Source organism: Apaloderma vittatum, unplaced genomic scaffold (genome assembly GCF_000703405.1).
Source record: "Apaloderma vittatum isolate BGI_N311 unplaced genomic scaffold, ASM70340v1 scaffold40157, whole genome shotgun sequence".
Lineage (NCBI taxonomy): Eukaryota > Metazoa > Chordata > Aves > Trogoniformes > Trogonidae > Apaloderma > Apaloderma vittatum.
The window spans coordinates 44262-58050 of record NW_009728742.1 but is presented as its reverse complement, the minus strand read 5'-3'; the positions used below and the strand labels follow the sequence as shown (position 1 = coordinate 58050).

Genomic DNA, 13789 nt, shown 5'->3' with positions numbered 1-13789 from the left:
GAAGCTTCATGTTACTTTGCCAAAGTATACATTTATTTGTAACATTTAAATGCTATGATTTCAATCATCTAACACAGTCAAAACTTGTTCCTTCCCTCCCAGCCTTATTTTCAGACAGAACTAAACCATTTCAACTAAAGCTGTTTTAAAAAAATTGTCAATTCAATGCACTGTCAGAAAAATTCAACACAAAGAACTAAAGCTTTGGCAAAGTTACAGGAAAATGAAAGCTACTGCGATGGATCATGCAATCAATTATAAATATACATTTTCATTTCCAGGGGGATAAATCTTATTCTTATAACTTTGTTTTTAATTTTCTGCTACTTTTTTTTTTCTTTCAGATGATATTAACTGTGTTTCTGAGCAACAATGAACAGATTCTGACAGAAGTTCCAATTACACCAGAAACAACCTGTCGCGATGTAGTAGAGTTCTGCAAAGAGCCTGGAGAAGGAAGCTGCCATCTGGCTGAAGTATGGCGTGGAAATGGTAAGTAAAATGTTCAGTGGAAATCGATGTAAATATATGTATGAATTATAAAGAAGGTAAGGCTGACTTTTCTGTATTAATGGTTTCAAATTGTACTTTGTTGATTTTTTTTCTAGTAAACTTTGATGCAAAGCATGGTAATTCGTATCTATAGAGATTAGTGCGATTCTTGACGTTTTTTTCTTCTTTGTTTTCTTCCTTAGCATGGAGTATTTGATGAAATGCATGTGTAAGATACATTACTGTTCTGTATTTCAGTTTTTCAAATTGCATAAGCAAAGTATTCAGGATCCCCATCTTAAAAGTAAATAATAATGAGGGCTATTGTCATTTCTAGAAGCTATTTATTTCAAATGAGTATGTAGCATATATAGAGTGGAGGATATTTACATGACAATATGGAATCTCAGTGATCTTCTCTTAAAGTCAGTGGGTGTAGATCACCACCTGCATTCTTTCTAGTCCTATTTCCTTACTGTTAAGCACTGTGAACACAACCTGAAATTTAAGAATGGGTGTAGATTTTTTTTTTCTTCCTGTATTATGAATAGCAGATATTCTGCAAACGTAATTGTGCCAAGTGCATCACATAAATTTCAAAAATAGGTCTGCAGACTGTGTTTAACAGCACTCACATATCACTAATATTTTCCAGTCAGTTGTCTGTGAAAATGTGACATGGATGGTATTGTTTGTTCTTGTGCTTTCACAAAACTTTGAGGGTGTACTTCTTAAAAAATGCAGAGAATGTTGTCAGCTAGTCAGCTAGCTTCAAAGGGTGACTGGAAACTGGAAAAGTGATCTGTGACCTCTTTTTTGGGATACTTACAACTTGCAACCTTGGCAAGTGCAAGCACACGTTTTCTGGAATAACTTCTAAGACTGATAAAATATTTTATCTGTGGATATAATACGTTATTTCTCAAAATGCTAGACATCTAAAGCTAAAAGTTTATGTGAAGTGAGAAGTAAAACTTACCAAGAAGTTGTGATGGAGAGACTAAATTTTGGACATCTACTCTGCGAATTATGCATCTTTGGTCCCGTTATAGTCAATGGAGTTCTAGATATTACCATGGGTAGAATGTGGAGAGCATTGATTTCATGTAGTTGTTATCTATTTGACTTTGAGCATTGTACCTCACCCAGTTTTATAAAGTAAACATCTACCTACAGACACCTAATTTTAGAAGCAGAGTCCTACCCAAAGGTTCTACCTGTTGAATGGGTCTGTCAGAGTTTTCAAAATGTGCTTGCGGCTCCGAGTTTCTTTTAAAACTCATGGGAAGGTGCTTTCACAAATCCAGCTTCAGTTGCTAAATACTCGAGGGGATAACTGTATAGATGTGTTCCACGGAATGTGTGGAACAGCGAAGACTAGAGAGAATGAAAAAAAAAATTAAACACTCGCATGTGCTTCTGGACCTCTTAGACAGGCCTGTACTGTCAGCAGAAAAGATGTCCTGCCCACTGGTTTTAAGTCTCTCTGACAGGAATTTCAGCACAAGCATTTTGTTTGTTGTTCTTGAACGCAGGATACTGTTACAAAATCTGCCTGGTGGTGGCCTCGACTTCTTGCCCCTGAGTCTGCAGTACATAAGTTTCTCAGTGGAACAACATGTATTATGTTCTTTTACCAAAGCATAAATATGATATTTTTCCCTCCACTGCTCCCAAGAGCTAAATTGAACTCTTGCCCCTGAAGTTTTTAAAAATATTTTTTTCCCGGAGCAGGTATCTGGTGTAGGAAGCAAAAACTCTCTAAACAGTTAAATGCAGCAGTTAGAACAACAAACAACTTCAAGTTATGGATCTGAGTGGGAAGTGTGAAGCAATTTGCAATGAAACTGTGGCATGTTGTGCCAGTGGAAGAGTATTTTTCTCTCTTTTATTACACTTTCTCTGACCCCTCAGCCCTTATACTCAGGAGAGGTCTACAAATATCCTTTCAGAGGACATTTTGTAAAGTAAAATTCAAAACTAAAGTTATTGCAGAAAATCATGGGTTGAATAAACACTTTGGGGTTTTGTCATATGCTGTAGGTGGTTTGTTTTCTCAATAGTCTCTCCATGTTGCACAGATGACAAATGGCAGCTCTCTCCATAAGAGAGAGCTGTAATACCTGTCGTGTCGTGGATGTGATTTTAACTCCTCTCTTCTACAGGTGGCCACAGCCTCTGTATGGTAGCCCAGCTGAATAATACTTGTCTACTCAAATCCAAAGCCATGGGACTTGTAAATTGTAGTTTTATTATCAGGTACAAAAAGCAATTTGTATGCCCAGAAGCTTGTTGATCTTCTAAACTCTATTGATCTGACAAAATACTGTCTCTTCTAACAATCTTCCTCTTTTCATGTCTATATACAAATAAATGAGAAATACTTGATTTTGTTTTTAAAGGATGATAGAGACCATTTGTCTTCCAGAAAAATGTTATTAAAATCAACGCAAATGTGTCTCCAAAAATTATGTAAGATTTCTAGAGTTCAGCGGATCATGGTAGTTTAGCTGTTGGAAAACATATTTGTTTGTTTATTATGTTAGCTTTTCTCTGTTTACTTTTGTGTGGCAAAGAAATGGTTGAGGAGTTTCCCTAGAGTTGTGAAGCAGTTTATGAATTAGGAAACTGATTCTTCTCAGGGCTGCATAGCATAAGCATTTGATTTATTCACACTAGACTTTTGTATTTAATTCTCTGTTCCCCATCCTTTCCAGTTTTTTGAGATGAGTAATAGTTGAAAAAGTCAACAGCATTCATGTCTGATATATCAGTACATTTTGTACCACCTGGTGTTTTGTCACTTTGAAGCTTCCTCTTTTTGCACAGGTTTCTCGTGCTGTAACAGGAGAAAAAAAGCCACAGAATATTCTTCCTCATTCCCCAGCTATTGCAAATAGTAGTTTGTAAGGAGCTCAAAAGACAGGTGTGATGCCAGGAACTCGCAGTATGTTTCAAGCGAGAATGAGTTTCAGTTTTTAAATCTGCCCAGTACTGAATCATTCACTTAATTTACATCTGGAATGCCCGTCAGCAATTGATACTAATTGGTCTTCCAGATTTTAGTGGTAACATAGAGGTGAGTGACTGTGAAAGAAATAGTTGTTTACAAGTTCTGCCTAGCAATTTTTTAATTTCAGAAACATTCCTAAAGATTCTCTAATCTTCTGTGCCCTAAGGTCTCTGAACTAAACCACAGATATTTTTACACTCTGTGAGCTTTAGAGAACTCTTGCTGCAATTTTAGTGGATATGCTTCAAAGCACTTGAAATCTTACCTTACTTTGGGAGTTGAAAAACCTGAAAATCATGTTTTTTAAATTCTTTTTCAAGAACTGAGTTGTAATAAGCCACTGACCTTATTCTCGTGTGCATAAACACTATTGACAATGTTTCTCAGAGTCCACTTGAGTGAAGAACAAAAAAAAGAAAAGCTTTTTTTTTTTTTTCTTCTCTCTTTTTTTAAATTCAGGTGTTGTGACTTTTTTGGTTTTATTTTTTCCTTCTTCTACCTCTGGAAGATAGATAACCAGCCAGCTGATGAATATAATTACCTTGTGGTTTAAATGACCCTCCCCCATTGAAAGCAGTTAGATCTGACTGGCTAAACTGTGCTAGGTACTATTCCTATTTGATGTGACAGATTTTTGACAAGATGCTTTACTACATTAAATACGTTGTGAATCAAGTGATGAAAATGTATTGTTCTTTAAATGCTACAGTTAAGTATCCCAAGAGCATCAAGATATGTATACATTTATATAGTTCATAATGCATATAAATTTAGGTAAAATTTGTTGTAAAAGTTAGATTTGTGATGTGGTTTTCTCAGGCTTTCCTCAAGATACTTGTAATATCTTTTAGTGATTTTGTCTTCTTGTGTCAGACGGGTTAAGTATGAAATGAGTAACAAATTTTCAGTAGTGCTTTGCCTGGTAGGAGATACGTGGTTTGAGTATCAAGGGCAGAGAGCTTTTTGCTTTTAATAATGAAGAATGTAAATGTCACATTCTGGTTTCCATCCAAACTTGATTTTCTGTAGTAATATTGGTTTGACATGGTGCTGAATGTAGGAAAGTTACTTAAATCTAGTATATTTTTATTCTGGTTAGAAGATAACTACGATACTAACACTATGCTTAATAATGGATCTTAAAAGAGAGGAGATTATCTTAGCTTAGTGAAAACATGTAAAAATAAATGCATTTAAAAATCAATTGTGGAAACAGTGAAGGCTGCTTTTGAATTCTATTTTCATTTTGAAATACAACTTCTTAGTAATAAAACATTTGATCAATTTGAAAGCAATGACTACACTATGAGAATGTTTTAAGTTTCTTTGGGGGAAAACGAAGAGACTACTGCATAGATCCTAGCCTTTATTTGTTCAAAGATTTGCTGGTGGTTCCAAATATACTTGAAGTTAATGTCTGGCAAAGTGTATGGGAGTGGGAGCACCTGCTCAAGTTCTTAGTACTTGAAATGTCAATATAATGATAAAGCTTTTAGTCTAAGTGGAAACTCAGAGGCTCAGATTGACGGAGTCTTTTTAATAATAGAACAAAATATCTGTCTGATGGTGATGGGGAGCAAAGGTGCAAGGATCAGCTTTGTGAAAAAGACTGTGATGAAGAATGCCTTAATTAGGATTTCTAAACACAAATCTTCTGGTAAGGTTGTGCAAACTGGTTATGTACTGCTGTGTTACAGTAACATAGCAGTTCTGATCCGATGCAGCAGTTGTCTATTGGTGCCTGTTTCTTTGACTTGGCATAAGACAAAATAACATTGGATGGGTTGAATTGCGACCAGAAAGGATGTTCTGATTCTTAAAAATGAGAATTCTATAAAACTCTGCATAACTTAAAATAGTTGTGATAAGGTTTTTGGTCTTGTACTTGTAGAACGTCCCATACCCTTTGATCACATGATGTATGACCACCTACAGAAATGGGGTCCCCGCAGGGAAGAGGTGAAATTTTTTCTTCGTCATGAAGAGTCACCAACTGAAAGTAATGAACAGAGTAAGTACACTTACCCTGTAGTGTTAGTAAATAAACATATTTAAAATATTTATGAAGTGAGTTTGATTATCAGTTCTTTCAGTGAACTTGAGTAGGTCTGTGTAATACAACTTCCTTATACCAAAGCCATTTTGAACCTTACTCAGTGGCACATTTATTCACTTTCTCAAATTCTCTTCTCTGGAGTAATTTCTACCATCTGTTGAGTAATATTTCTGTAGTAAGATCTATTATACTTCTATTACCAATCAAAAAATGTTGCTGAGTATTAGAGGCTTAATGCATTTTTTTACTTGTTGAGAAGAAGTCACTACATTTTTAGAGGCTGGAATTGTTCTTTTTGACCTATTCTCTTTCAGCTGCCCCAGAGAAAAGACTCTGTAAACTAGTTTGCCTCCCTCAGAAACTAAAATTTATTTTACAGACATTGTCAGAGGTCTTGGTAGCTTTACTTCATGTAGATATATTTAATAGCGGTCTTTTATTTTTAAGTGGTTCCTGGTTGCTTTGAATGACAGAAATAGGAGGCCAAATAATTTATGAGAGATTTTTGTATTAACTAGGCGCTTTGTGAAATACTCAGTTATCGTTTGGGCAATACAAGTTTAAACCATGTTAAGAAATTTAAGGTACACCTGAGGCCACAGAGTTTCGTGTACAAGCGAAGTGTTGCTCCTGAACCATACATGCAACGCTTTTTGATTAATCATTGACCTGTGGATCAGTTTGTACATTCAAGTTGTTTATAAGGCATTAGAAAAGCTTCCTCTACTATGTTAAATTATAATGTGTTCAACTGAAGCTACTGATTCTTGTGGACACAGAAATATAAAACTTTGGCAGTCATGCTCAGTACATTCCCTTTCATGACATCATTGCCTGAATACAAGTCAGAAAAGTAGAACTGCATGTATATGCTTTTAGCAGAGGAAGTCTGTGAAGTGCTTTATTTCTTCAGACTCCATTGCTTACAAAGATTAACCTAATAAGTAAGAGTGGGAGCAAGCAGAACAAATTCACAGGTAAAAGCTTATACAAAAATCATTGAGAAAAAGAGATTCAGGAGTGAAAACCATTTGTGCTGAAAACTGAACCTTGCATTAAGAGTGATACTTTATTTTTAGGTGGACGTCAAGCCCAAAATCAAAGAAATGGCATAAATATACCTGTGGAGAAACGAACAGAGAACGGGGTATGTAATAAATTTTATAGGTTGTGGGTCAATTCCACTCAAATATTTTGTTTCTAAAATTCTTGGTTTTCAAAATCTGTTATGGTAAGAACTGGTGAAATATACATTAACCTTCTTCTGTTTTGATTGTTTGTTTGATTTTTGTTATGAAGTGAATGGGACAATACGGCTTTTTCATGAACTGCTCTGAATTTTATGTATAGAAAGAAATGCACTTACATGATGTGAGAAGCCCTTGGAGTCTTACTAATTACTGTATTTTCTAATCTTCCTTCTTATGTCTTACTCATCCTCTGTGAAGAAAAAAACAACACAAACCAGCTATGTTTTTCTTTCGTACCAGTATTGCCTATCCAGATATCTTTTCTTGTTTGATTTACCTCACTGGTACTGATTCATGACATAACTTCGTGTGTTAAACTAAGAGAATGTACCTATGGATTGTGATGTTTTCAGGTGCTGGTGGAAAAGGCCATACACCCCCTCAGAGCCACCTCTTTATACTGTTTCTTTAAGCACTTTGTTCGCTTCTGTGTCGGTTTCTTTTTTGGCTGAAATATTACTGGGTTTTAAATTAAAAATACATAGACAACCTGTTTGGTGGCATTCAGTGAATTCTGGCTTGAACATTCTCTCTTCTACAAGTAAACCACAGTGCATCTCTTTAAAAAATTACCGTGACTTAGAAGCCTTTTACTCCTGAGCTGAAACTCACTTTCTCTCTGTTTTCATCCTCAATACTAATGAACACTCTACAGAGCATATTCTCCTGCCTCTACTGATGCACTATAGCTATATTTGACTATTTGAAATCACTTTACAATTTCAGTAAAAAGATTGAGCTCACCAATTCATAGCTGTATTTTCTGTGTGAAGCACTCTGAATTTCCAAATATGCGTAGGGCTCTTTCTCAGGGTAAAATAATGCTTTAAAAAGTTTGAAAGCGAGCAAATCAGGTTTTTCAAGCTGTGAAGTCTTACAGAAAATAAAACCCCAAAACATGAAAAGTAATTGTGTGGATTAAACCATTCTGTGCTTGTCTATTGCGTGGTAATTGGCACCTAAAATTCACAAACACACAAAAATACGCGACACCAAAGTTGCTCAGTCAATTTTCAGCTTTTAGCAGCCTGTTTTGTGTATGACGTGTGGGCCTAGTGGCAGGAATTGTTTTTCCCTATTCAAAGCAGTTAATCATGTATTGCTTTCTACGTTCTTTTTCTGTAGAGAATGCTGGCTGATATTCTCTGCTGCAGGGATCTGTTTATCCTGCTTCCATTGTCATATTGACAATGTAGTGAGATCATAGCAGTGTAATGTGCTGGGGGAACATAACTCTTTCATGACCTCCCCTGATCTATTCCTCCATGGAAGCTTAGCACATGCTTTCTGGTGGATATAATATCTCTGGAAATTTGGGCTGGCATGTGAAGTATGCTTTACAATCTCGCTTCTTGACAAAACTAAAGTTTACGATAGCAGGGCTTTGTATATGGTTCAGTTTGCTGTTTATATTTATGGGTAAAGCTCAGACCTGATAACTTGAATACCACTGCTACTTTTGTGCCATTCAGCATATATTTTTTTTAAAACTGCTACAAAATTAAAATCTGTTAGGGAACTAATCAGTTTTAAATGGACTTTAACCAGGTTTAGGAAATTATTAAAACACAGGGAAGACTAAAACCTGATGGAGTTATATTCAAGTAAATTGTGGTGGGGTTTATGCCAGAAATGCTACAAATTAGGTTTTGAAAGTGTATAAAACTAAGATTTTTCAGTTGTGCCAAGTTTTAAGTCAGAGGGGGAGGGGGAAAAAGAGGTGGCTTCAGGATCAAGGATTTAATCAGCTTACATTTACGTAATGCATTAGGCTTATTCATTGTTACTGGCATGCTGAATGCTAGACTAGCCCTAAAATCAATACAAACCAATGGAACATTGAAGACAGCTCAAATCTTACCAGATATTCTGCATTCAGGTATATTTTTGTTATCTATACTGTTTTAATGATACAATAATTGATTTTTACTTAATTTCTGTATAGAACTGAAAGTGTGACATGCATAGAAAACTTTAGGATGAATGTTTGCTTTAATGTTTGACTTGATAGCCTTGGAAAAATGCTGGGCAATCTGTCTGGAATTCAGTTTGGATAATTCTATTATTTGGCATTTTCTCATGCAGTAGGATATTTTGTTGTTCTTTGAAACTCTATGTGCTGGATCAGCAATTATTTAAATAATGGTTATCTTAATCATGTTGTATAAATGCTTAATTTTCATTACATTATCTTCTACATAAAGATTTAATGTTAAAAATAGAATAGGCTAGGTCTCCAAACAGTGAAACATGCCTTGTTGAATACTTTATCTGCGAGTGCTCATATGAGAGCTTTGCATTCTGCATAACAAAGTCTAAAGAAAAAATTCTGAGATTTTGCACACTGACAAGCTCTCTTATTCTTGAGGTGACCTTTTGGGGTTTGCTTTTGTTTACAACTTTTCTTCTTGGAGGTGGATTTATGCTGTAATTGGGGCCCGATCTCTTTGCGCCACTACACAAAGGTGTAGAGATGTGGAGATAAGACTTACATAACTAAACATTTCCCTTTGCCTGGGAGATTGGACAGAGTCTCAAGAGGGATTCTTTTCTCTGGGAAGAGCTGCCTCTTCCTTTCTTTTGCATGTGCAACTAAACCGGTTGGATTTGAACGCAGGCTGTAATAAGGGCAATTATTATTAACTATTGGGAAAACATTTTCTCAATGACACTAACAGACATCTGAACAGACTTACTGCTGTCTGTGGGATTTCTGTCTAGCCAAACAAAGTCCTGAGCAGTCTGAACTGCTCCAGGCAGGGGTTATTGAACCGGGTGACTTCCAGAAGCTCCCTTCTACCGAAATTATTCTTTGATTCTGTGACCAGTGGTCATACAATGCTGGGTCTTGTTTGGTACCAGATCTCCTAGCATGATCCAAGTAGAAGCAGCAACGGTCTGAAACCAGTAAGACAGAGCAAATACAGTTGTAACCGCTGGGGGTCAGCGGTAGACAGGAGAGGAACTGGAGAGCCACCGTTGCGGTACAGCTACCAGTCAGCAATAGGAAAAGTGGATCAGAGATGTTCTTAAAGGAAGTCCTGGAAAGAGGACTGACTGGACGAGGGCAGTCATCCAGGTGAAAATGTAATCAGGCAATCGAGAAATTTCTTAGGAGATGAGAAAACAAGAAAGGAGGTAAAAAGCATGGGGTCCAAGAAGATGATGGAAGCGAAGTGTATTGGACTGAGTAGAACATCAGTGTAATGAAAACAGCCTGTATGTGAAGGCAACATTTGTTTGCTGTAGTTGCTTGGTTTAAATCATTCTTCTACTTGGTAATTCACTTGGGGAGAATAAAATAGTGGTCTGCAGTCTCCTGTACCATTCTCTCTTTAGTGTTAGAAACAGCAAAGATAAGTTAAAATTGTTCGCCTGATGTAGAGAGACTGATATCAATAAGCTATTTTTGGGATGGATATTTACTGAAGCCTTTGCCAAGGAGTATGAGGTGGAACCTGATTTTATCTCTCCCTATGAAATTTTTGTTAGCATTAGTGTAAAAGAAACTCATGTAGAGGAAGAAAACATCACCATCACCTCAGCTGGAAAATTGCATTCCTGTAAATTTTCCTAGTCTTGAAGCTGTGACCAATAGATAAAGTTGAGAATTAAAATTTTGTGCTGATGAACAAACAGAACTGAGCTTCACTATTTCCTGTTAAAGTAGTTCACATCAGGCTTTTAGCAATAATTTTACAACATTAAAACTGTTTTAGGACCAGAGGGAATTATTCAGGGAAATTCCATTAACAGAGAGGTTAAAACTTCTACATATATGTACCTGCCAAGCTGTTTTTTCATAGTACTGTATTTTCATAGTACTGACAGTACATGAGAGCGAATGGCTGCTCATGGAGAGTAGCTAGGCATCTGATGAAGTCGGTCATTGTATCCCGTCCCATCATGACAGCAGAAAAGCGACACTGGTTTTGAGTTCCTGTGGTATGGCTTGTCAAATTTGAGATTTAGAGTTTAGATAGATTCATGTGTAGTTCCAGAATTCTTGAGCAGAATTGTGTGCATTAGTTTTAACGATTTGACCCATACAAGTTTGACTGGATAAAAAGGCATTAAACATCTAATGTACTTTTTTTTCATACATTTGTTATGATATGACAATTAAATTTTTTAAAAGATGTTCTAAAAAGCATCTCATAAAGAAGTTTAAAAGGTGGCTAAGTGTGGGGGAGGGGGTTTACAAATATACTTGCATAGGCAAAATACTTAAAGGCTCCCTGTCATGCAAAGGTATGTCAAAATCTCATTCTGACGAAAAAGGCAAACAAGTTAAATATTTAACAGAAATACTAACCTCTAGACATGAGACATATATATACTTGCTTGAAGTTTCTCATTTGAAATGTTGAAGGATAAAGAGCATAGTCTGGAAAAGAGGTTGTTCATGAAACTTGAGCTGCGAATTAAATTCATTATATGCCTGTAAGTATTAAGTACTTACTATAACATTTAAAAATGCACTTGGAAGACACTACCATTCACATAAAACAGGTTTTAATCAAATTTATTTAAAATTAATAGATAACTATGTCAATCTTGGAAATCTGTCAGGCGTCTCATGGCAAAGTCTAAGCAAATAATTCCACTAAAAGTTGATAAAAAGAAATTTAGGTACAAGCAATTCTAACATTTTCCAAAGAAAAAAGTTTTACCAGAAAGAATTTTCTTGTAGGCTTACTGGAACGTTTTGACCATGTTAAAAAAAACCTCAGAACTGGTAATTAAATCAGATTGAAGTTGTCCTAATTTGCTGCTGCAGCTTGCTCGGTTGCTTTTGTTAAGGAGACAAAAATGATTGCATCTGCAACTTTTACAGTCAAGGGTGTTCCCTTATCGAAGACTGGCATTCCTAAAATTATTTTTGCCTGTCAGATAGTGGAGCCTTTCTGCCCCTCAAGCAGCCTTCTGCGCTGTCAGATTTCTAGTTCAAGCCCTGGGCAAGCTTAATAAGAGTTTGGATTCTCTGCAGACTGATACAGTTCTTTATTAAGTCTGTCCAAAGCATTTTCCAGACAGCTGGTTGTATCTTGCTCTTCAAAAAATAAAAAGATAAACTAATCCAACTAAAGGACTTAAGAGAAAAAACCACCCTGAATTAGGAAGTAAAAAAAAATAAATTGCAGCATAAAGCTGATTTGAATGCATACAGATAGGTTTTTGGATTCTTGTTGGACTAGAAATCCCATTCTCTTTACACCTCAGTAAAGGATAGTTATTTAGGGTGACACCTCTTCAAGACTAATAACTATGTGATCTCATAGAAGCTGTAGGGAATTCAAATAGTCCTATAAGTCTCATCACACTTATTCTGCGATCATTTTCTGGTTATAATTTTAATTATGATACCATTAGTTGATGACTAATATTAGCTCTTATTATCTGACTTCAATTGTTTTGAGGAGTCTAAAGATGGTTTGACTAACTAGGAACAGGAAACACTCTTGGAATCCATTTGGAACATTGCGAAAGATCTCAATTTACATAATTTTAAATTTACATAATTTTTAATCTCCGTCACTCTAGTACCAAATATCTGTCTAGATGGCTATGGATATGAAAGGTACTCACAGTATACAGATGTCTAGTATACAGACACACAAACTCCATTGTAGAGCTTTGTAGTTTTGTTGCTCTTCTGGGCATCAAAGATAGTTCTGCTCAACAAGTTAAAGAGACTAAAGATCATAGAAACATAAAATGGCCTAGGCTGGAAGGGACCTTAGAGATCATTTAATCCAACCTCCCTGTCGTGGGCAGGGACACCTCTCAACTAGATACAACTTTCTAGTCTGTAACAGCCAACAGGTGGCTTCTTGTTTTGCAAAGGAGAAAAGACCTAAACTGCACCACTTTTTCAGTCTAAACCTTTGGTTTCTCACTTTTCCAAGTCTGACTTTTCTTTTTCTCAGGCATGGCTTTGCAGTTCTACAACAGTACTTAGGTGCAGATATCTGTGGAAGGGGGAGGATGAGAACTCCTGACCATTTGTTTGTTTAACTTCTAACTGTGGTACTTATTTTCATGTCTTTGGTTTATGAACATACAACTGTACAGTTCACTCTTTCATTTCTAAATGAAGCATGTGGAAAACTGCCTGCAGTTGTGACTGCTCATAGAGATCCTGAGTTGCTTGGCCCCTATATAAAGGCAGAATAATTTAGAATAAATAAGTACTTCACCTGCAGCATGACATTATAGATATTAACTCATAAAGTAAATGTTACTTAAAGAGTTTGTCTGTTATTTTTCATGAAGTATTGCTGTGCTTTCACTGTCCTTACACGGGCACTGTAAACTTCAATGTATTTGTCACAGTTATATTCTTTTTGCAGTCTCATTAGTATCATTTGTAGTTAAGCCAAATATATTCACATGAAGTTTTTGTAAGGAAGGTGGGAGCTGTGCTTTCCTTTACTTCCGTAGTTCCTTACGGGAGACAGATGATGAAATTCAGTGTCAGTGCAGAGCTCTAAGGGCTTAGCTGCAAAAGTTTCAGAGTTTCAACTGTCCCTGTCTCTTTGAGCAGCTTTCAGTTCTGAGCAGGAGACTCTTCTCATACTACAAGTATTCCTTTTCAGGCCACCTTTAGAGTTCTCTCTTTTATATAGCTGTGTCATCTGCAGATTAGTGTTTCCTGTCATGTTTTCCACAGTCTCTGTGGTTCTACTTGTGCGGTGCTGCTGTGGCCTCTTTTCTCTGACACACTTTTCCATGTTCACTGACTGTTCATTTAGGTTCCTGTCCATCCAGCCTTTGGACACCCAGCATACCTATTTCCCACCCATGTGTGTTTTCCCAGGCAAGTGAACCTTTCCATTTCTCTGTTGTTTCAGCAGCTGCCTCCAGATCCAATAGTTATTACATTTGTTCCCCCTGCAGTCTTCCTCAGATCAAAGCAGAGAAAATGAAAGTCCCTATGGCTAATTTAGGGAGTGAGGGAGTTGAACTTGTTTTTCT

The 13789-nt window shown here is 36.3% G+C and overlaps 1 protein-coding gene across 1 annotated transcript in view; it reads left to right on the top strand.

Moving 5' to 3' along the window:
* Positions 1-344: 344 nt before the first annotated feature.
* The window catches only part of PPP1R13B (protein phosphatase 1, regulatory subunit 13B), a 41192-nt gene continuing 27747 nt past the window's right edge, over positions 345-13789 (top strand). Inside the window, exons 1-3 of the mRNA XM_009874159.1 lie at positions 345-492; positions 5397-5516; positions 6641-6708. Of these exons, the coding sequence (XP_009872461.1) occupies positions 345-492; positions 5397-5516; positions 6641-6708 (336 nt within the window). The remainder of the gene's footprint in view (positions 493-5396; positions 5517-6640; positions 6709-13789) is intronic.